Raw genomic sequence first — 23,195 nt, 5'->3', positions numbered from 1 at the left:
TTCTGGGACTGGGTGTCCTTCAAGGGCTGTGTGTGTTCTTTAATCTTACTGTGCAAGCAAAGTTCAGCAACCTGAGGATCAGGTTCAAATTTCAATTTAAAAAACCCAAAAAGTTTCTAGCCCTCAAGTCTGTGAAATTATGTCTGAAGGGTATGCAGGCAGCAGTAATGAAAGGTGGCCTTCCTAGCTCTTCATCATTAGTTGAAGCAGAAATTAAGCTCAATAAATAAATTTGCATCAAGTACATAGCATGTATTTATTGAGGAAATTAATTTCCCCCGACACACAAGGTAGTTTAAAAAAGGTAAAGGTCCCCTGTGCAAGCACTGGGTCATTCCTGACCCAGGGGGTGATGTCACATCCCGACGTTTCCTAGGCAGACTTTGCTTACGGGGTGGTTTGCCAGTGCCTTCCCCAGTCATCTTCCCTTTACCCCCAGCAAGCTGGGTACTCATTTTACTGACCTCGGAAGGATGGAAGGCTGAGTCAACCTTGAGCTGGCTACCTGAAACCGACTTCCGTCAGGATTGAACTCAGGTCGTGAGCAGAGCTTGGACTGCACTCTGCGCCATGGGGCTCTAGTTTACCAACACATAAAAAGATTTCAAAATAACTAGCAGTATCCATCAGTAGCAGCCATGGATTAAAACAGTTTTCAAAACACACAGACAGAAAATAGAACAGTATTCAAAAATAATAATTGATGTTGACCATCAAGAGAAGCAACAGATTAAGACAACGGAGCATCTGTACCTTTTGGTAGCATTGCAGAAGAAAACCAGAGACTGATACCTGGATAAACATGGGCTTTACAGCTGTACATGCACTAAATGCAATTTAAGAATTACTCTGTCAGTGGATTACACACATTTACTAGAACTTGTGAACAGGGCATAGAAGGTGGTCCCATGTTGAGTTATATCCAAAGACCAAGATTTCCAATTTAGGGTCTGTTTGTGTGGGGTTTTTTTGTTTTGTTGCTGGTAGAGCTCCTGAGCCTAATATGAAGAAACTAGGTGAAGCTCTTAATGGTGCGGAGATGAAATGACGTGAAAAGCCCTTCCAGCAATATTTCTGCAGCGCCCTCAGCTATTAAAGTCCAAAGATTCTGCTTGCAGAAAGAGACAGCAGCTGAACCAGAGCCTGTGATAAGGCTGGGGGAAAGCAGGGTTTCAGAGCCCACCTCCTCACAGTGAGGCACAGTCACATCCCTGGAGAGAAGAGAGTTTTCTCTCAATTCCTAGGGTAGAGCAGGGATGCTCATTCTTCTTGTGAAAATGTGGTCTGGCAAGTCAAATCTGGCAGACAGGAACTGCTGCTTGTTTGATTTCCACTTCCTTTTTCTGCAGAGCCTGTAATAACATAGGGTTGGATCCAACCGGCCTTTCCAATTCTGAAAAGGGAGGGTTGTGGCCCCTACCTGGTGGACCAAGTTACCAGAGCAAGTTAGGGAAACCTCCAAACTCCTGTCCTTTGTGCAGGCTTTGTAGGAAGGAAGAAGGGGAAAGACTTTTTACGAAGAGTGTTTTTCTAAACTAGGATATTTTTTATTTTGTTTTATATGTTTTATTGTTATTTATTTACTTTTAATGTTTTAATTGTGATCTGAATCGGGTCATCTTAAGAAAGGTAAATGATACATGGTATTACATAAATAAATACAATTACTTTTTCAGATAAGGTCATCTGCTTTGTAGATGCATCAGATGAACATGTTGCAAAGAAATAAAGGCAAATATAGATATTTTGTGTTCACTGATCACTGACAATGTTATTCTTGTTAATGGGCTGGTTATATCTCTTTCCATTTTCCTCTGTATAAATAATTTTTTTAAAGGATAAATTATTACTGAGGAAGTTATTTCCCCCCCTTTCATTATCAATTAGCTTAATGGTGGTGGTTTTTCTTTTGTGGGTTAAATATTTGACTTTTGTTTTGATCAGCTGCTTCAAAACTATTAATGTGCATATGTTAAAAGTTCCCATATACATTTGGCAGCTGGGTTCTAAACATTGCTTTTGTGTATGGGAAATCCCTTTCTTTGAAACATCACCTGGATGAGGTAGCCTCAGGGGCGGACTGTCCATTAGAATCAGTAGGGAAATTGCTGGGGGTGGGGGCCTATAGCTCAACTGGCTGGGGGAATGGAGTCTGGTAGGCAGGGACCAGCACTCCTAGCAGAGGGAAGTGGGAAGCATGAACAAAGAACTACAGTATCCCCCCCTCCTTTTCTGGCACTGCTATTGCTGTAAGGTGCCTGACCTGGGTGGCCCAGGCTAGCCTGATCTCATCAGATCTCTGAATCTAAGCGGGGTTGTCAGTACTTGGATGAGAGACCACCAAGGAATACCAGGGTCGCTACACAGAGGAAGGCAATGGCAAACTACCTCTGTTAGTCTTTTGCCTTGAAAACCCTAGGGGGGTCGCCATAAATCAGCGGTGGCTTGACGGCACTTCCACCACCATTGCTATAAGCCCTCCACAGTGTAGTGCCCAGATATAAGGGCTGGTATAAAACACTATGTACTCATATGCACACACATAGAAGCTTTAGGGAAGTTGGCATCCAAATGCCTTTGAGCCAATAAATCATACTCTGCCTGGTACTGCCTCTCACCTGTAGAGAGAAAGTTGTCTTTGAATTACCTCTAACCTTAGGAATGTAGTGTCTGTTTCCTAGCTCACAAGATCAAGCACTTTCCTAAGTGACGCCTTCAGGCTGCACTAATAGGCTATGCTAATTAACTACTAGTAGATACCTAATGTGTATTGGTTCTTTTGTAATATGAAATGTTTCCTTGTAAGGCAATGTACCTTCCCCCAATCCTAAGGTATAAAGGATCTATCCCATGCTTTGTTCCTTTGTGAGTAACCCTGTGCCTTATCTGTGGTTCTCACCCAGCTCTGTGTTTAGCTAAATAAGGAACTGTTTGCTGTTGAACTTAACCTCCTCCTTGCTGTCTGTTCATTGGACTCTATGAGACAGCCAGGTACTTCAACAGCCAATGGGGCTGGGCAAGAACAAGCCACAGCTGCCACCTGCGGCAGTCACAGCTTGTCTTTGCCTACCCTTCCTGCAATGGCGGACCTACATTTTTGGGACCCTGAAGCTTGAACTGTTATGGGAGGCTCTTCTCAACCAGCAACGAGGTCTGGGTAACCGCTGTTATCTTCTTCATTGGGATTGTTCTATGGCAGATGTATTGGCTCATTCTCTAATAGAAGGTAGAAGGTCATCAGAGCGGGCTCATTAGGATAAAGAGGTGAAAATCTTATTTTTGGTGTTAAAATGTACAAGCGAGACGAGTGCAGCCTGAATTGAGAATTCAGATGTCTTTTTATGGTTCCGATTGGCTCTACCCTAAGGGCTGAGCTATAGAACTATTAAGCCTTACACCAACAAATGATTTGAGGATCCAGCTGCCAAAATGTAGGCTGAGAATAGATTCTCAGCGAGCTGGGGGTTTGGGCGCTGCAAGCCCCCAAGAAAATTTTGAAACTTGACCAGTTACAGGGCCATTTTGAGGCCATATGAAATGGGTATTAGAGCATATTCTAAGGTCAGTATTAAGTACTTCAACCCACTGGCTTATGATTCTATCACTAAAATAGCCTTTTTAAAATAACAAACACTTAAAAAAACTCAATTGATTTTGTTGAAAAATTCACTCATTAAAAAAAAAAGTTGCTTCAGGGCCCTGAAGCTTAAGCTTCATTGCTTTCATAGTAGATCTACCACTGCCCTCCCGCTCTCCCGCTGCTGCCTGCCTCCCTTTACCTGGGCAATACCGCCCCCACTTCTCCATACACTCACCCCAGCCCAGTACCGAAGCTAGGGTTGCCAGGTCCCTCTTTGTCACTGGCGGGAGATTTTTGGGGCAGGGCCTGAGGAGTATCAGTTCTCTCTTGTTCCACTGCAGCACCCTTTTAAGTCCCAAAGCAGACTTACATTGACAAATATTTTTGTCCTGTGAAAAACTGGTGAAAGATATACAGCACAAATCTAAGCAAGCTTACTCAGAAGTAGGTCCCACTGTATTCAGTTGAGGTTATTCCAAAGTAAGTGCATGGATCACAGTGACAAACAGTAGCATTGTTCGTCAGAAACGATGGTAAGTGACAGCAGGGAAGCTATATTAATTTGTTGCAGCAAAAACAACTAAGAGCCTTGAGTCACGGTGGTGGAGTGGTCAAAGTGTTGGATTTGAATCTTGGAGATCCAGGTTCAAATCCCCACCCTGCTGTCGATGCTTGCTGGGTGTCAATTGACAGCCATTTTGAAATAGAGGGTTGGTCTAGAAGCTTGGAGGCTCATGGGGCCAATCTCCACACAGCCATGAAGTAGGGTTGCCAACCTCCAGGTACTCAGCACAGATAACTGTATGAAGCGGACACATAAGTAACGTGTTTAAACATATATTCAACCAAAGTGCAGTGATATACACAAGAAACACATACAACTATGTACACAAATATACAATACTTATTCTAATGCAGTCTTTGTGCAAAAAGGTTTTCTATTATAGCAGTAGTTGTAGAAAAATTCTTTAAAAGGTCCATAAGGTACTCTTTAAAAGGTCCATAAGGTACTCTTAAATCTTCAAAAGAAGGCAATGGCTGGGGGACGGCTGTTTCAAGAAAATTTCTTCAGCCCCAATTCATTCAATCTTACAGTGTTATATATCATGCATTCAAGTTAGCTGGTTCCCGTAGGATGCACAAAGACTGCATTAGAATAAGTATTGTATATTTGTGTACATAGTTGTATGTGTTTCTTGTGTGTATCACTGCACTTTGGTTGAATATATGTTTAAACACGTTACTTATGTGTCCGCTTCATACAGTTATCTCTGTGCTGATTTCCAAACCTTGTGGTAATAGCGCAGGAGTGCTCTTCTTTTTTGTGGTTTGCTAAACCTCCAGGTACTAGCTGGAGATCTGCTACTACAACTGATCTCCAGCCGATAGAGATCAATTCACCCGGAGAAAATGGCCGCTTTGGCCATTGGACTCTATGGCATTGAAGTCCCTCCCCTCCCCAAACCCAGCCCTCCTCAGGCTCCGCTCCAGAAACCTCCCGCTGGTGGCGAAGAGGGACCTGGCAACCCTACCATGAAGTAGACTGGGTGACCTCGAGCCAGCTGCATGCACGTGTACTTTAGGCTTGCCAACCTCCAGGTGGAGGTTGAAATGGAATTATACCGGATTTCCATTGCTACACGTCCGGTCTCCGCTGCCTAATTTATTGCATTTGCACTTTATGTGTATGAACTCTTATGTACTGAGCAATCTACCTACTACTAATTTATTTATTTATTTCTTAACGCCTAGCGTCTCCGTACTGGGTCATTACTAGACCGATTGTAAACTACTACTGAGTTGATTGCTCAATTTGTTTGTGTGAATCAGAATCACAGTTGAATGAATATATATTTTTTAAAAGCAATTGCATTATTGTTACCTATGTGTGTAATTTTGCTGGTGCTTTTATTTTGAATTGCCAAAACTTCCAAGTAGCACTAGTAGCCGTCTTTGACTACAACCTCCAGGTGGTGGCTGGCGATCTCCCGCTCAGTTCACCTGGAGAAAATGGCCGCTTTGGCAATTGGACTCTGGCATTGAAGTCCCTCCCCTCTCCAAACACCCCCCTCCTCAGACTCCACCCCCAGAATCTCCAGGTATTTCCCAACCCCGGAGCTGGCAACCCTTGTGATGCTTCTACCACTGTCTGCATTTCCATGTTGCAGGATGCTCCGCTGATTTGTGCCTCATGAGCAGATACTTAAAAACTTTGCCTTGGGGATGACAGGCCTATCCATACCTCTCAAGGTACCTGTTACTAAAAAGAAAACTTACATTTAGTCACTCGGATGCAATAGTTGTTTACATAGCTATCCTGTCATAGTTTTGCAAGGCTGTCTTCATATGCATGTATTTGAGTTTGCTGCAATATATTTTTCCTGGTCTTTAGAATAGATATGCAAAGGACGGAATATGCCTGCCTTTTGTTGAACATTTCTGAGGAAATTTGCATGCCCCTACCTACAGAGTTCATTCCACTGAACGCCTGGAGGAAAACTGGTCTGGCTGTGAAAGTCGAAGAGGAAGGAAGAAAGAGGAAGCCATGGGGCTACATTCACTTGATACGGGGAACTCTTGTGCTGGTGAGTCTTTACTAAACCACATGTGGTAGCTTGGGGAGACATAGCTACAGCACCCAGTTAATAAGTTGGCAGCCATCCTATTGCTCTGGCTTTAGTCTGGCTGCTGTATTAGCAGGGAAAAATCAAATTTAGATGTTGTTTCTTTCTGGTTCTTAAGTTTCAGAGTGGAGGCAGAGGGTTATATGCCATGGTCAAGGTAAGAGTATGGTATTCTCAGTTAGTGGCAGTCATTGGATTCTGTTTTATGCCACAGGTTTCCTCTTCTACTCTCTGGCTGCCTGGATATCATTAGTACCTTCCTTCTGCTGCTGCTAGAATATCTGTGTTTAACTGCAGTGTAACAGGTGGAACTTCAACGGATGCAGCTTTAACTGGTTGTGTTTCATCTGTGGAATTTCTGCCGACCACAGTTAGACCTGGCCTTTGCTTTTTAGACCCTTGGCCTATCTCTTCCTCCTCATCAGCCTTCTCCTCCCACCCACCCCCGCTGACTACCTTTTCTACCCCTCCCTGTCAGTCTCTATCTCTGGCAGCAATGAATACAGTAGCTTCTCAGTCTTCCACTGTTTTAACAGTGGTTTGATCCACAGCTATCCGCAGGTAAAAGGTTTCTGCAGCACAGAGATAAACATTACCGCTTTCCCATTCCTGCTCACCTTTCTGTTGTTAACAGGACAGCAACAAGGGCTGGCTGGAAAAGGTGGTGATGTTCTTGGCAGCCTCAGCCCTTCTCAAGGTGGTAAGAATTTGAAAACACCTGTATGCAGTGCAGTGCTCATGATTGAAGCCATCTTAGGTGTGCCCAGTGCTCTTTCATGGGAGATGGACTGAAAACTAGTGTAAGCTGCTGCTATGGCTTTAACAGAGGTTTAATACCTAGAAATTAGGAGGTGAAGCTTTTTATGGCATGGCATTAGATGTTGTCACCTCCACATTGTTGCAGAGAAAATAGTATTATAGGATCAGCCACAGGAGCCGTTTCAAATGTTGGCAACTTAACTGGGAATCAGTGTGGTACAACAGTCAGAGTGTCAGCCTAGGACTGGGAAGGCCCAGGTTCAAACCCCCTGTTCAGCCATGAAACTCACTGGGTAACCCTGAGCCAGTCACCCGTTTTCAGCACAAACTGCCTCCCAGGATATTGTGATGAGAACCATGTATCGGAGTGAAGTGCATGTGAATAGTCCCTAGTATTCACATGCACACGGGTATAAGCAGACACGCAAGCACCAAGCACCAAAACCACTATAGTGCCTGAACACACACACACACACACTCATGTAAGCATCTCCCGTTCAGACTCCCCTCTCCCGGGCTGGAGTTCTTCCTCCCTCCTTTCCTGTTCACAAATGAAGGGAACTCTCTTATTCTGAAGGAAAGTACAGTCTGTAACTGACTAGTGAAACGTATCGTTAATGCTAAGACAATGAAGAATGGACTCTCACATGTTTGTAAAGTAACCTTTAACATAATACGTAGTTGCCTAAAGTCTATAAAGCTAACTACTTGCCTCTTGGGGGGGGGGTGTCATCTCCCGCCTGCCATCGGGGTGCAGAGGTGCACACCCGGTTCTATTCTTGATCAATAAAAGAGCTGTTAGTTTCAATCAACCTCCTCTCAATTGTCTTTCATTGGACTCAACTGTCTTTCATTGGACTCTATAGACAATTTTGGGTCACAACAGGAGTTCCTTAGAGGAACGGTAGGATAAAAACGTGACTTGACGTATTTGTCCAGTATGCTCAAGACCCAGGGGCCTCATATTTATGGCCAAATGTACTGCTAATCAAAAGTGCATTGAAAAGTTTACAATAGTGTGGTTTTATTGCGTCTTTAGGATAGCTGTCTTAAGAATGTCTGCAGCAAGGTGAATCCTAACAATCTCCGATAAAACAAAAATGTTGGCCGCTCCCAAAATTGTACGCTAAATTTTCACCAAGCCTTGCAATGGATCCTCGCAAGATTAAAGGCACAGCGGCCCTGCTAGTGGGGGAAGAGGGGAAAAGTTGGCCGGCACTACAGACCTTGAAGTTTTAGGGCGGGCGGTTGGAACCACAGCCTGCCTGAACTTTCCAGCCTTGATTTGGGCCGAGTCTGAGAACCGGGAAGCACAGACGGGCCTGCGCTGTAGTCCTGCAGCTTGCCTTACCCTCCCTGAGACCTGAGCCTCCGCCTCATGGGAATGGGTGGTGATAGGGGCCTGAGTCGGCCTTGTTGCCTGAGCTGAATTTCCTTTGTGGTCTGACCACAGCCGATGGGCCGTGTGCCGAAATGTTTGTGTGTTGTGTGACCTTTTTGCAGTACCGGAGGCTAGGAGCCAGCAGCCAAACACAGCTGCAGAGCAAGACAGAGATAAGGCTCCATGCGGGTGTAAGAAGGAAGCACGCCAGTGCGGGGGCCACTCCCATCTTGGCCATTTTCTCTCTCTCGCACACAAAGCAGCTCGAGAACCCCTTTGCGCAAGAGGCTGCAATAAGCAGAGGCTGAGAGGGCCCCACACAACCCAACCGCCCCCTCTCACAAATGCTGCCCTTTGGCCTCCAGATGGGGTTGGCCTGTTCATTTGGAGGAGGGAAGAAAGTTCCCTGATGCTGAAACACCGAAGACCTGACTCTCGGTAATGGGACTCTCTCTGTCTGCAGGGTGGGGCGCATGGGTGGGAAGTCCACCCTCTTGGGGAAGGGTGTTGGCAGGGCTGTTAGTTCGCCCCCGCTGACCAGGGGGAAAAGAAAGTGTGGCTTCCTCCTGAGCCTGTAATTTCATACTTCTCTGCAAAAAATCATTAGGGTCGAGGCTTTTACCACATGCATTAATATCTGCTAAATGTATGTAGTTCAAGAAGATAGGAAACTGCAGCTGGGGCTGGTGAAAAGTTGGTAACCCTATAAGAGGGGCTAATTTTTTGTAAACCCCCGGGCAGGATTGGAGTGCCTTTAGCTGCTGTCTGATATGCAAATGTTTTAACAAGCAGAACTTTTTCCTGGTATAGAGAATAAAAGAGTTTTTTCTGCACGTCAACCAAAAGGGCACCAGGAATCTTTGCTGGATAAACATTGGTAACTAGGGAAGGATTAAGTAGCCTTTTGGTTTGAGTTGTCACTTTTTTCACTGGCAGGAAAAGTGAGAGAGTAGTTCACCTGTGTACGGAAAAACATTGCCACTGACCAAAAAAATAACAGTGGACTTTTGCTATGTCTTTAAGAGCAGTTTGATCTGCAAAAAACAATAGAGTGAGCTTTTTCAGCATAAAGATGCACAGTTTAAGGATTGGGGAAGGAAAACTTGTATATACATACCGGAAATTGCTGACCTACCAGACAGCTGCATTTCTCTCTCTGTGTCTCTCTGGAAACCTGAGGGCTTTGCCACTTGGTTACAATATAAAAAATCTTATATCTCTGGAAACAGATGGCAGAATATTCACATGTATGCCTTCTGAAGGAGAAACACATGCTTTGTTTGATTTGCATGTTGAACGTATGGTTGCCAACATAAACTAGCTGGCTCTTTAATATCCGTTTGATCTGCAAGCAATTATTGGGTAATGTTATTTAGCTTCATGTCATGAAAAGTTTCAAATGCCCATCTCCACTTATTAAACATCTATTAAAGGGACAGGGCATTTTTTCCTGACCAGTTGGCAACCTTAATTGAACTTAATTTGTCAGAACTTAGTTGAACTTAATTTTTTAGAATTCTCTAGCAGCACATGCTGTTAAAGCTCATGGGAATGAGGTCACTGGGGGCGTGGGGAGAGGTAGTTTGGAATTTCCTGCATCGTGCATGGGGGTTGGACTAGATGACTTTGGTGGTCCCTTCCAACTCTATGATTCTATAATTCTTATGTTGTTTGCATGAACTCGTTTTCTGCTTAGGGTATCTTCTAGATAAGGTTTCAGCTTTTTAAAATTAGCCCTGCTCTTGTACCTTTAATAGCAGCCTAGCATGAGGAAACTGAGCAAGTGAAGAGTTTTGTATGCCAGGGAAAAACTTTACCTGTTTAATTCCTGTTTGTGATGTGGTTGTTAAAAGCATAAGAGTGGGACTAATTTAAAAAGTTGGCAACTCTACTTCTGGGCAGTAGAGTGTTTTTGGGCATTAGTCAATCTGATTCAGTACACTCTGTCCACAAAGCCATGGGGGGCAGTTGATTGTTTTTAGTCCAGCTAGCAAACCATGAGAAAACACCATTAGAAAACAAAATGGTGTTGAAATTATCTTGTGAGAGCATCTTTCTCTGCTGTGATTGTAAAGATTAGAAGTTGACACTAGTGCTCCCATCAGATAGGCCTTTTAAGGATGGCTGTCTGCCTTGTGGCCATCTCTCCCCCCCACACACACTACTTCAGGGTTTTGTTTTGATCATGTGGTGTAGGGTTGCCAAGCTCCAGGTGGTGGAACAAAGGCTCATAAATCAACAATCCATAATAGGAAAATATACACTTAGAATATTTTATTTCTAGACAAATCCAGCATTACGCCATGCTGTTGCCTGAACACAATTAAACACAATCACAAAATAGCAAAATTCCCCTAACTACCTAAGACAGCCTAACAACACAAAACATACAAAGGAAAAGAATTGCAATTCAGCAATGACGCGAGAAAGTCCAAGTCATAGACAAGCAACCGCGTCTGCACCCGTTCTTGACCATGAAGGTTCCAAATGGTGCCCAAAGGTCCAATTCCTCCTAGGGTACAAAAAGGTCCAGGGGAGAGCCCCAAGGCAAAACAATACAACACAAAGAGAACATGTAGCCAGCTGCAGCACGTTTCGCTACGCTTTGTCAGCTCATTCAAAGTTTATCAGCTCCTAATGCATGTCAATTTCACATTTACTACATGCTGTCGGATGCCTCCTGAAGCGAAACATGTGCGTTTATTATTAGACTGTAAAGTGCGCACCCCCTAACCCTAACCCACTTTACAGTCTAGGACTAATAGACGCACATGTTTAGCTTCAGGAGGGCACCATTTGGAACCTTCGTGGTTAAGAATGGGTGCAGACGCAGTTGCTTGTCTATGACTTGGACTTTCTCGCGTCGTTGTTGAATTGCAATTCTTTTCCCTTGTATGTTTTGTGTTGTTAGGTTGTCTTAGGTAGTTAGCGGAATTTTGCTATTGTGTTTAATTGTGTTCAGGCAACAGCATGGAGTAATGCTGAATTTGCCTAGAAATAAAAGATTCTAAGTGTATATTTTCCTGTTATGGATTGTTGATTTATGAGCCTTCGTGCTGCCTCTTCTATAAAGTATTCTTAATACTGGCACAGGTTATATAGTTAAGATTGCTAAGCTCCAGGTGGTAGCTGGAGATCTGCTACTACAACTGATCTCCAGCCGATAGAGATCAGTTCACCTGGAGAAAACGGCCGCTTTGACAATTGGACTCTATGGCATTGAAGTCCCTCCCCTCTCCAAACCCTCCCCTCCTCAGGCTCCGCCCCCAAAATCTTCAGGTATTTCCCAACCCGGAGCTGGCAACCCTAGCGCAGCGACCTCTGACAGTCGGAAAATGCATGCATAATCAAAGCAAAGCCCCGAAGTAGTGTGGTGGTGGGAGACTGTGAGGGAAACAGCAATGCATAAAAGGCTACAGAGATTCAGCAGCATTCTGCAAGAGTCAGCCTTGTGTTTAGGGCTCTTCAGTACTGGGGGGGGGGGATTAAATGGATGAGGAAGTGAATGGAACATTTCTTATGATCTATTGGTGACATAAAGTGAGGAAGAATTACCAACACTTTAGAGGTCAAGAAATAAAATTTTTGAAACTGGAGGTGACAATTCAATGGAATTCAGTCAGAACAAATATGTGAAAACAGCCCCGATGGGTGCCCCTTCCAGTGGAAAATATCTAAATAACATTGCCTTAGAATTCCATGCTGTTCTTCATATATACATTTTATTTACTATCTGCTCTATGATATCCCATCCTTGGAGATACAATGGATGTCTTTCTTAGAGGAAACTAAAACTACCTTTGTGCCTCAATGCTATGGGGCCTTGCCAGCAATGGATAGAGGAATTATGGGGCAGGAGACTACTACCTTCAGCTTTTAGTGGGCAAAGCATTTCCATTCAGGAATGAGGTCTGACTGGTTCGGCTTGCTCCTGACCCAGAAAAATATCAGCAGTAATAATAGCCACACAGCTGTTCTTGGCAGTAGCTTGACATGCTCTGCTGCTTGGTATACCAGTAAGTGTATGGCTATGTTTGCATGCACAAATACTATCTATTTATTTTAATCTGATTGATAGGGTTGCCAGGTCCCTCTTCGCCACCAGTGGGAGGTTTTTTGGGCAGAGCCTGAGGAGGGCGGGGTTTGTGAAGGGGAGGGACCATAGAGTCCAATTGCCAAAGCAGCCGCTTTGTCCAGGGGAACTGATCTATGTCGGCTGGAGATCAGTTGTAACAGCAGGAGATCTCCAGCTACTACCTGGAGGTTGGCAACCGTACTGATTGATAACCTGCCATATCCAAAGGACTTGGAGTAAGTAAAAACCATAAAGCCCCAATTATAATAACAAAATGCACCTTCACCTCATTCTGTTCATGGTCACCAACAGCCTACATGAATTGAAGAAAGAAAAAAAAACACTTTTGCCCTCCTGTTAAAAGCAGCTAGGAGCCCCGTGGTACAGAGTGGTAAGCTGCAGTACTGCAGTCCAAGCTCTGCTCATGACCTGAGTTCGATCCCGAAGGAAGTTGGTTTCAGGTAGCCGGCTCAAGGTTGACTCAGCCTTCCATCCTTCCGAGGTCGGTCAAATGAGTCCCCAGCTTGCTGGGGGTAATGGGAGGATGACTGGGGAAGGCAACGGCAAACCCCGTAAAACAAAGTCTGCCTCGTAAATGTCAGGATGTGACGTCACCCCATGGGTCAGGAATGACCCGGTGCTTGCACAGGGGACCTTTACCCTTAAACGCAGCTGTGTCTTGGGCCTTAGTAAATCCTCACAGCAGTAAACTCCTGAATTGCTGAGTAATTTTCCTCCTTTTGGCAAGAAGTTAGCCCCGAGCAAGGATTTGCGCTGAGATGCAACAGGGTTGCATAATTCTGAGGTTGCGTAATTCTGAGGTTGCATAACAGTGGCTTCTGGGAAGCTGGCACAGGCAGGATGGAGAGAACCATCCTATCTTCCTTACCCCTCCCCCAAACCTTGTAATCAGAGATTATTCAAACCTCCTTTGAATGTGGAGGTTCCATTTTTTAGCTATTGTTGCTAGTAGAGATGCTATAGGCCTGTCTTCCATGAATTTGTCCTTTAAAGCTCTCTGAACTAGAAGCTGCTGTCGCTTCTTGTGGCAGTGAGTTCCTCAGGTAGGTATGTGTTGCATAGCTTCCATGTATTTGCCTTGATCAGCTCCCAAGTCAATTTAATTAGGTGACCCTGGATTCTAGTAACTGGAGAAAATTATTTTGTTCCTGTTAATTCCCTCTTGTGCACTATTCAGCAATTGCAATATTTATTTATATAACTTAGTTAAAACCTTTATATCGGGGGTCTTCAACAGCTAGCTCTTGAGCTTGCCAGCTGCTAAAGGGTAGCTTATGCACCTCTAGAAGACCCGGGAGCAAAGATCATGAAGGAGCATGCTCTTCTGTGGCTCAAAGACCTGGGAAACAGCGCTTTCTTTGCCCTTTCTGTGCTGAAAGTGGTCAAGGCAATAGTGAGAGGGAATGGGGAGAGTTTCCTCAAGCAGGCAGGAGGAAGGAGTTTAGTCAGCTCCTGCAAGTGCCATGAGGCAAGAGTTGCCAACCTCCAGGTGGTACCTGGAGATCTCCCACTATTACAATTGACCTCCAGACAATCAAGATCAGTTCCCCTGGAGAAAAGGGCTGCTTTGGAGGGTGGACTCTATGGCACTATACCCTGCTGAGGGCCCTCCCTTCCCCAAAACCTGCCCTCCCCAAGCTCCACCCCCAAAATCTCCAGGTATTTCCCTCCCCAGAGTTGGCAACCCTACATGAGGCTCCATTGCTTGAGTGCAAAATCAAAATTGTGGGAGGGGCCGTGTTTCCAGGTCCCTCTTCGCAACCTGTGGGAAGTTTTGGGGGCGGAGCCTGAGGAGGGCAGGTTTGGGGAGGGGAAGGACTTCAATGCCATCCAATGGCCAAAGCGGCCATTTTCTCCAGGTGAACAGATCTCTGTTGGCTGGAGATCAGTTGTAATAGGAGATCTCCAGCTAGTACCTGGAGGTTGGCAACCCTAGGGAAGGGGGGTATGTCAGTGCTCTACAATGTAGAAAGGACAGTTTGTTGGGGGGGGGGGTATTGGTTCCTCCTCTTGGGAGCCAGTGGTTTACTTGGAGCTTTTATTTCATAGGATATTTCTCTGTGCTGCTTAGCTTCATTTCCAGTATAGAGCAAACGTTGGTGATGTGTAAGGAGGGGGAGAAATTTTCATATGTTAACAGGGAACGATATCTGTTTTAGTAGCTCGGGATATTTTTAATTACTCAGAAGTAGCTCTATTCAAATAAAAGGTTTACAACATATTAAAAAGAACAAAGTCGTATCAAATCCAGGACATCTAAAAATATCGCAGCCCAATATTACACACGTTTGCAACTCCTCCTTGCTGCTGCATTTCAGACATACAGGCTTTTTCATTGATTTATGTGTGTGTGTGTGTGTGTGGCATCCAACTCATGGTTTGGTTTCCTGTAAATAGAATAGATAATCCCACAGATTAGATTGCTTCCTCAAACAAAACAGAACGAGAAAAAATAACAGAAAGCTTCATTGCTTCTCTGCTGTGCGGCACATAGCAGGAAGTGGGGAAGAATAAAGAGGGATCCAGTTTTCATAACCCAGCAAGAGGATTGTAGAATTAGACCAAAATCCATCTAGACTAGCATTTATTTTCCAACAGTGGACCGCCAGATGGCTCCTTAAAAACGGCGTTCAAACAGCCCTCCCTATGGGTTACCTGTAGCATCTTATATTCAGAGATGCATTTAGCCATTGATGCTCACTACCATTGCATAACTTGATCCCTTTTATTTAAGCTATCTACAGATGGTGATTATTACTACATCTTGTGGTAGTGAATACCTTAACTGTTATTTTTATTACATTTTTATTTCTCATCCTTCTTCCAAGGAACTTAGGGTTGTGTGCATGAGTATCACAACACCCCCTGTGAGGTAAGTTTGAGTTTCATAAAATGGCTGGACCAAGATTGCCCAGTGAACTTTCATAGCTGAGTGAGGATTTGAACTCAGGTCTTATAGAGCCAAATGTATAATGAGACCCAAGGAATCTAAGAGGATCTCCAGAGCTGCAAACAGCAGCAGCTGGTGGCAATAATGATCAGGGTAGGCTTGTTAGAGTGTGGGGGCTAATTCTTTGTTCCTGACTTAGTTATTCTCGCTTTCCCTAGTGCTACAGCCCTGATCTCCCCACACATATGCAGCCACCCCTGAGATCCCCAGCATCATGTGTGTAGTTTGGCCCTGAGTCTTGCTATCTGAATGATACACTACACTGGCTCAAATAAATTGTGTGATGTATTAGCTAAGTGTATATTGTATAAGGGAACTAATTTCTTTTATCTGTCTTTAAATAATTAACAATCAATGTCTTTGGGGGCCCCTAAAGTTCTGTTATTATGAGACATGGAGGGGGGAAATATATCTGTCAGTGCTATTCCTCTCAGGACTTTTATGCAGGGACGTTTCCCTGTGGTCACCCCCGCTGACTGCTTCGGGGCTTCCTTTTGATTATGCATGCCTTAGCTGCCTGTCAGAGGTTGCCTCGCTCTCCCAGCATGCTTTGCCCATGTTTTCCAGTTGCTGTTTTGGCCAGAATCTGGAAAATGCAGGCGAGCAAAGCAACCTCTGACAGGCGGATAATTCCTGCGTTGTGCAGGGGGCTTGGACTAGATGACCCTGGTGGTCCCTTCCAGCTCTATGCTTCTATGATAAGGCACGCATAATCAAAAGAAAGCAGTCAGCGGTGGTGACTACGGGTAAACGTCCCTGCATAAAAGGCCTCATTCTCTACCATCGTTCTGTTTAGTGATTCCCCCCCCCCCCGAATAGAAAAGCTCCAAACTCTAGCATTTCACAGCTCATTGGGCTACACTAACCATCAGGTTACAGTGCCTTGAAAAGGGTCTTGTAATAAGAACATGCAAAGGCTAAATAAAATGTGATGATATAATTGCTATTGTTATAGAGTATTCAAATACATGTAATAAAACGATTAATAAATTGGTATTGGTGAAACATTAAAAGTGGCAATAAAATTACAAATGCCAATTGGTAGGTGATACTTGGATGAATCCTTTATTTGCATATCTGGACTCCATTAAGCCCTGCAGAATACAACAGGTTTTGCGACTGTACAGATGTATGCCTTAACTTTCAACATGCCTTAACTTTCAACATGCCTTAACTTTCACCCTACCTGCCTGCTCTATAAATTGGGCTCATTTTATGGGGCCCAGGGAAGTTCTCACTTAGCAGTGCCTTCAAGCGTCTGTTGTGGCTGTGCTAATAAAATTACATTAAAATGAACTGGGAGTGTAAAAAGAAAGAAAAAATTACACCTTTGCTGTTAACTCCAATGTGAAATCTTCATCCAAATTGTGAAGACACTTGACTGTGCCTCCAGGTGGCGCTGCTGGCAAATAAGTGGTATTCATGGTGTAGGCCTGATTGTAAGAACTTCTATTTTTGGAATAAATAAAATGCAACCTTTCCAAAAGGACTTTACTCTTTAAAATATATACAAGTGTGGCAGTGATGATGGTCTGATCCTTAGTCAATTCTTGAGTATATTTTAAAAGGCGGGGAGGGAAACCACAATTTATATAGGTGGCCTGTGTACTGGACATGATTCATATGTCTTTTTGTAGTAGATGTCTCCTGTACCCTATTACAAAGGAGCTCTGGACTCAGCTAGACATGACAGCATCCCTGTGTCTGCCACAGGGATGCTGCTGTCATTTTAAGGCTGAGATTCTTAAAAAACAACAACTCTGTAGTAGCCACGGTTGCCCCCAAGTGGGGCTGGAGATCTCCCAGAATCTCAACTGATCTCGAGACTACACAGATTAGTTCTCCTGGAGAAAAAGGCATCTTCGAAAGGTGGACTCTAGGGTATTATAACCTGTTGAGGTACCTCTCCTCCACAAACCCAGCCTTCCCCGGGCTCCACCTCCAAAATCTCCTGGAAATTCCCATGCCAGAGCTGGGAATGAGTTGATCTCACCTGGAGATCAGTTGTAAACCCAGGAGGTTGGCAACCATAGTGGAGGCCCAGGCTGGGTGTGTGGAGGAGGCTGGGATTGGTGGAGACAGGAGTCCTGCTGGCAGTGAAGATGAGGGAATTGCTTGCTGGGCAATGAGGGAGCAGCCGGGGCAGAGATTGGAGCGTCTCTATTCCCTGGCAAGCACCGTCTCTCACTTCCACTGCCGCTTGGGGTGCTGTCGCCACGCCCACACCCTTTTCAAGCCTCCTCGCCCGGGGGTAGAGTACCTGGGCCTCCACCCAGCCAGGGTGCTGTCAGGTTGGCTTCCAGGATCAGGCCCCCACAGCATTTTTGAAAGAATCCCAGCTTTAAAATGGTGGCAGTATCCCCATGGCAAGACACAGGGACACAGTCATGTCTGGTCGAGCACTCCGTTGACATGCTACAGTGAATGTAGTACATTGGTTTGTAAGAAAGTGCCAACATGCACTTACTTTGCAGCCAAAACTAGGGATTAGTACCTGCATAAATATGTAGTTTGTATCACGCATTTAATTGCATGTGTGTACACAGATTGAATGTGCGTACACTGTAACTTGTGAACAGGGCTATGGTGTGACCAGACAGGTGCAGCTGCAAATGCCACAAATTACACTCTGCTAACTGGAACAGGCCATACAGCAATTGACTTCCCCTTGCTTTGTAGGAAAGTGAGTAAGTTTCGTGGCAGCCCTGCTCTGTAAGGTCTTTAGATAATGTAATCCAGCCCTGATACCCACAGAGACTATATCACTTCTTCCAAAACTGTGTGGTGCACAGCATTAAGCCACAAGCATGCCACAAGTACTTAATTAAGGGCAGTTGATGCATTTTATACCCATGATGGTAATCAGCTAATGCTCTACTTCTGGGTACTTTGCAAGAATCTTTTAGCATAATGATAAACTCCAGCCCTGGTGCTTAGAGCAGGGGTGGGGAACGTCAGGCCCAGGGGCCGTTTAAGGCCCGCAAAATCATTTGGCCTGGCCCTTCGTGGGTCCTGGCAGATCTCTAGCTCAGAAGGATCTAGGACTGGTTATCCGCCCCTTCCTGTGGACAGGAATAGCCTCTATTCAAGGCGGATGTGAGTTTGTTTTGCCAAGAAAAGGAACCTTTCCCCCCCTTCCAGAAGTCGTTAGCTATGGAGCTGCTAGGACCACCCATTAAACTGTATTAACCTTTTCCCACCTGGGCTGTGGAGAAACGTATTACCTCCGTACTACAAGAGAGTGCCACCGGTTGGATGCCTGCTTGCTTGCCTGTGCCCGGGGTGTGTGTGTGTGTGTGTCATCTGGGGCAGCTGCCTGCTTGGGGCTTGGTTGGCTAATTTTAAAGTTGATAATTTTGTACTGCCCGCGAAAGATGTTATAAATATCCAAATGGCCTTTGGCGGAAAAAAGGTTCCCCACCCCTGGCTTAGAGGCTGCACCAGTGAGATTGAGGTAGATTGACTTGCTCAAAACCACCCAGTGAGCTTCACAACTCTGCAGGTGTTTTCTGCCTAATGTTCCAATCTCTACACCATACTGCGTTTTGCACTATTTTAATACTTCTTTGGTGTTTCCCCCCCACCCTTCTGCAGAGAAGACAGGACTGATAGGTGTGCAGGAGGAAGTCGAGATGGATGGCCAGAAGCCCGGCAGTGGGGCTGCTGCACTGAAATGCCCCCAGAAGCTCTCTCACCTTTCTTCCCCAATGCGGGCGATCATCCGCCTACGGAGGACAGCCCAAATGTTGAAAAAAGGCCTCTCACCAACAGAAAGGAGGACCCTTCAGGGAGATCCCCAATCAAAGTTCCTTCAGCGGCAGATCTCCTTGGGTAAAGCCAAGCTGGGTAGCACATCTGCTTCTGTTTTGAGCCAAGCGAGCTTTGAGAAGGCACAATATTTTACTTTTGACACATCTGTGCAGCCACCCCTAACAAGATCCATGAAACAGAAGAAGCGGAGTAAGAACCCCCGGGTGTTGTACCCAGGCAGCAGCAGGAGGTACCTGCCAACGGAGCAAAAGAGCAAAGCAAAGCGTTGCCTCCTCTTGCTTGTCGGCATCGTTTGCTTCCAAATATTGAATGCGATTGAGAACTTGGACGATAACCTCCTGAAGTATGACTTGGATGGGCTGGAGAAAACGATGCACCGGGAAGTCTTTGGGCAGCCTCTGGCCATCGAGAGTATTATAGCCTTGCTGAAAGACTACCTGTCAACCCACATACACAACAAGCCCTTGGTGATTTCCTTCCATGGGCCCAGTGGGGTTGGAAAGAGCCACGTTGGCTGGTTGCTAGCCAAACACTTCCGGTCAATCATAGGCCACAATTTTGTGCTCCATTACTTTACGATGCACCACTGCCCAGACCACGCTTCGTCTTTGGCCTGCCAGCTGGATCTATCCAAGAAGATCGGTGACATGGTAACCCAAGCTGAAATAGAAGAGAAGATCCCCTTCTTTATTCTGGATGAGGTGGAATTTATGTCTCTGCCCCTGTTGGAGACCCTCAGCAGATTCTTCCAGACAAACCAAACCAATGAGTTCCTGAATGCCGTGTATATCCTAATAAGCAAGGAGGGGGGTAAAGAGGTCACAAATTTCCTTCTGCAGAACGTTTCCAGCAATCTCTCACTGCCACAAAGCAAGGTGGAAGAGCTGCTGACCTCCCTCCGTCCTGTACTCAGTCATGTCCATCCTCTCTGGGGCTTCGTGGAGATAGTTCCATTTGTGTTGCTTGAGAAGAACCATGTCCAGAACTGCTTCTATGAGGAAATGATGAGCGAAGGCATTTACCCCGACACAAACCACATAGAGAGTTTAGCCAGTCAGCTCAGCTATTATGTAGAAGGAGGGCGGCAGTATGCCGTGATGGGCTGCAAACAGGTAGTGGCTGCAGTCAACCTGCTGTAAGAGCTGATAGAAATCCCAGGCCAGAGGGTGTCTCTGATCCTGGGGGGATGTCCTGATCATTCTGATGGTTGGGTTTGTTCCCAGGTGGAAAAAGGGTGAGAAATTGTTCAGTAAAAAAGGTCAGTAGAAACTTATGCCAGTCAGCTGCTCATCAGAGATCCTTTGCTTCCACGAGTTAGTCCCTGCCCATAGATAGTTCCAGTCCATTTGGTCCCTCTCTTCTTCATCAAGCTAGAACTACAAAATAGTGTCTGCCTCCTGAGCCACCATGGTGTAGTGGTTAAGAGTGGTGGTTAGGAGTGGTGGACTATAATCTGGAGAACCGGGTTTGATTCCCCACTCCTCCACATGAGCTGCGGACGCTAATCTGGTGAACCAGGTTGGTTTCCCCACTCCTCCACATGAAGCCAGTTGGGTGACCTTGGGCTAGTCACAGCTCTCAGAGCTCTCTCAGCCCCACCTACCTCACAGGGTGTCTGTTGTGGGGAGAAGGGAAGGTGATTGTAAACCGGTTTGCTTCTTCCTTAAGTGGTAGAGATAGACAGCATATAAAAAACCAACTCTTCTCCTCCTCCTCCTTCTCCTCTGCCTTCTCTTTCTCCTCCTTCTCTTCTTCCTCCTTCTTCCTAGAAACAACGTAATTTCTTTTGTGTCCCAATATGGATTTCTCCTTCATTTTACCACGTTTACCAAACACTTAATCTTTTGGCAGAGATTAGTCACAGATGACCTATGGCGACCCTGTAGGGTTTTCAAGGTAAGAGGCTCAGAGGTGATTTGCCATTGCCTGCCTCCACGTCACGCCCCTGGTATTCATTGGAGGTCTCCCATCCAAATACTTGCCAGGGTCCAGGCTGAGTGTGTGTGACTGGCCCAAAGTCACCCAGCAAGGTTCCATTGCAGAGGGGGGATTTGAACCTGGGTTTCACCATGCTGGCTGTCCTCCCTGGTCTAGCTGGGTTATAAGTGCTTCCAGGTGAGGCATGTTTATTTTATTTTATTATGACATGCATCTGGAGACATATTGCAAAGTTTTGTGTTGTGTATATAGGGTTGAATAAGGATGTAGGTTATTTCTTAGAAATCTATGAGAGGGGAAAAGATAAAAGTGAATAAAAAATGAAGATGAATACCACATTTATCTGCAACTTTTTTCTCTGCCATTTTTCTTTCCATCTTTCCTTTTGTTAGCAAGAGAACACGGGTGTTGTGCTCTTAGACTGGTGGATGGGTGGGTAGGGTGTACATTGTACTGTCTGCTTGTCCAGTGGGGAAAACATCTTAAATAAAGCTTGCTCTGGTTTTGCCTGGGTGGTTTCTTATCCCTGCATATCCTCTGGTCTCTTTTCCTGGTTTACTGTCTCTCCCCACCCCCCAATCACCCTATGCTTCTGAATGCTGTTTCCTATTCCTTCATATGTTTCCCTAAATATGCATAGTAAAACTGGGAAAGAAAGAGGGAACTGTTGATAAGAAAAGCTCTGTAAGAGCTTGGGAATAGGCAGGTGGTATACAATATCAGAATCAAAAACATTTTGAAAAGAGTGACTCTTAAGAGTATCTGATTAACATGAAGTTACCAGTATGCACTCCCCGTTTCTCCAAACACTGAGAAACTCCATAGAGTGGCGCTGCCAGGACTGGTACCCTTTGGTGGAGACAACATTGGACATTTATGGAATCTGCTGAGAGAGAGATCGAGATCCTGCATAGCTAATGGTACTTTGCTTTCAGTTAACTCGCATCTCGCCAAGGACAAACAATCCCACTTCTCTCACCAGTGCTGCGTGGTTCCCACTTCTCTGAGTACTGAAATGTCCCACTGAGAGTACAGCTAGGTTTTGTTACCTTTGGATGGGAGAACACTAGAGTTTTATGGAGTCTTTGTGATATTTACCATATATAAGCATAGCACAGGTGGAGGAAAAGATGCGCTGCTATAGGGCGCCAGATTTACTACCCCTTATCAGATCACCAAGACCCTCACTCCAGTGTGCTTCAATTTCAGCCAAACTGCAGCTCTTCTGCTGTTTCTCTCTTTGTGTATTCCAAATTCCAACTGTTATGAGGAAATATCTGCAGGCATTTGTCATAGGCGCAGGCTCATCACTTTAGGCTGTGCCCTGAGGCTGTGCCCTTAGTGACAGATCTATTCAAAGGCACAATCCACACAATTTTTTTAAGGGACCAGTCAAATAACACCGATAAAGGCAGCAATTCCTTGGCACTTTCAATAAATCACAATGGTTTTCAACAAGGTATATAAAGTTTCAGAGGATAGCTGTGCTGGTCTACAGTAGAGCAGCTAGATTTGAGTCCAGTAGCACCTTAGAGTCCAGCAAGATTTTCAGGGTATAACCTTTTGAGATTCAAAGGGAGCTTTGACTCTTGAAAGCTTATACCCTGAAAATCTTGTTCATCTCTAAGGTACTACTGGACTCAGTGGTATATAAAGGATGCTCACGTACTTTCCAGTTCCAAAATATGACAGTTAAAACCCATATTCTTAAGAACATTATGTCAAACTTTTTAAAAGAAACATAAATGTTGAAAAGAGGTCTATTGGAGCATTTTTATTTTTAAAAATCCTGATCAATTCTGATTGCTTTCTCCTATTTATGCCACTCCTCACTCAAGGATGCAGTTCTACAAACGCTTACCTTGAGTAAACCCTCCTTGAACACAATGGGACTTACTTCAGAGTAAACATGAATAGGCTTGCACTGCAAATGACTTGCAGGCTTATCAATGTTGTACATACTGTTTGTTCACCTTGTGTTTAGCTGGCATTGATCTTTGGAGGGAGAAGGTTGTGTTCCTTTGTATGCAGTTCTTGTAGATTGATTTCTCAAGCTTTAGGTACTTTAGCTGCCCATTAAATACTTTTGCCTCAGG

At 44.9% G+C, this 23,195-nt stretch overlaps 1 protein-coding gene across 2 annotated transcripts; it reads left to right on the top strand.

Moving 5' to 3' along the window:
• The first annotated feature begins 6,065 nt into the window (after positions 1-6,065).
• TOR4A (torsin family 4 member A) lies at positions 6,066-20,386 on the top strand. Of its 2 annotated transcripts, none has more exons than XM_056860630.1 (2): positions 6,066-6,165; positions 18,985-20,386. In XM_056860630.1, exons 1-2 carry the CDS (start codon positions 6,126-6,128, stop codon positions 20,298-20,300), a joined length of 1,356 nt encoding a protein of 451 aa, XP_056716608.1. In that variant the 5' UTR covers positions 6,066-6,125; the 3' UTR covers positions 20,301-20,386. The 2 variants fall into 2 exon arrangements, with proteins under 2 accessions (XP_056716608.1, XP_056716607.1); XM_056860629.1 differs by lacking the exon at positions 6,066-6,165 and adding an exon at positions 8,677-8,782.
• The last annotated feature ends 2,809 nt before the right edge of the window (positions 20,387-23,195 follow it).

This window comes from Euleptes europaea, chromosome 14 (assembly GCF_029931775.1).
Source record: "Euleptes europaea isolate rEulEur1 chromosome 14, rEulEur1.hap1, whole genome shotgun sequence".
NCBI lineage: Eukaryota > Metazoa > Chordata > Lepidosauria > Squamata > Sphaerodactylidae > Euleptes > Euleptes europaea.
This window is presented reverse-complemented; position numbering and strand designations above follow the sequence as displayed.

Coding starts and splice junctions, on each gene's coding strand:
- TOR4A (XM_056860630.1), top strand. CDS start 6,126: ATGGGGCTACATTCACTTGATACGGGGAACTCTTGTGCTG. Junction 6,166..18,984: donor TACGGGGAACTCTTGTGCTG/GTGAGTCTTTAC, acceptor ACCCTTCTGCAG/AGAAGACAGGACTGATAGGT.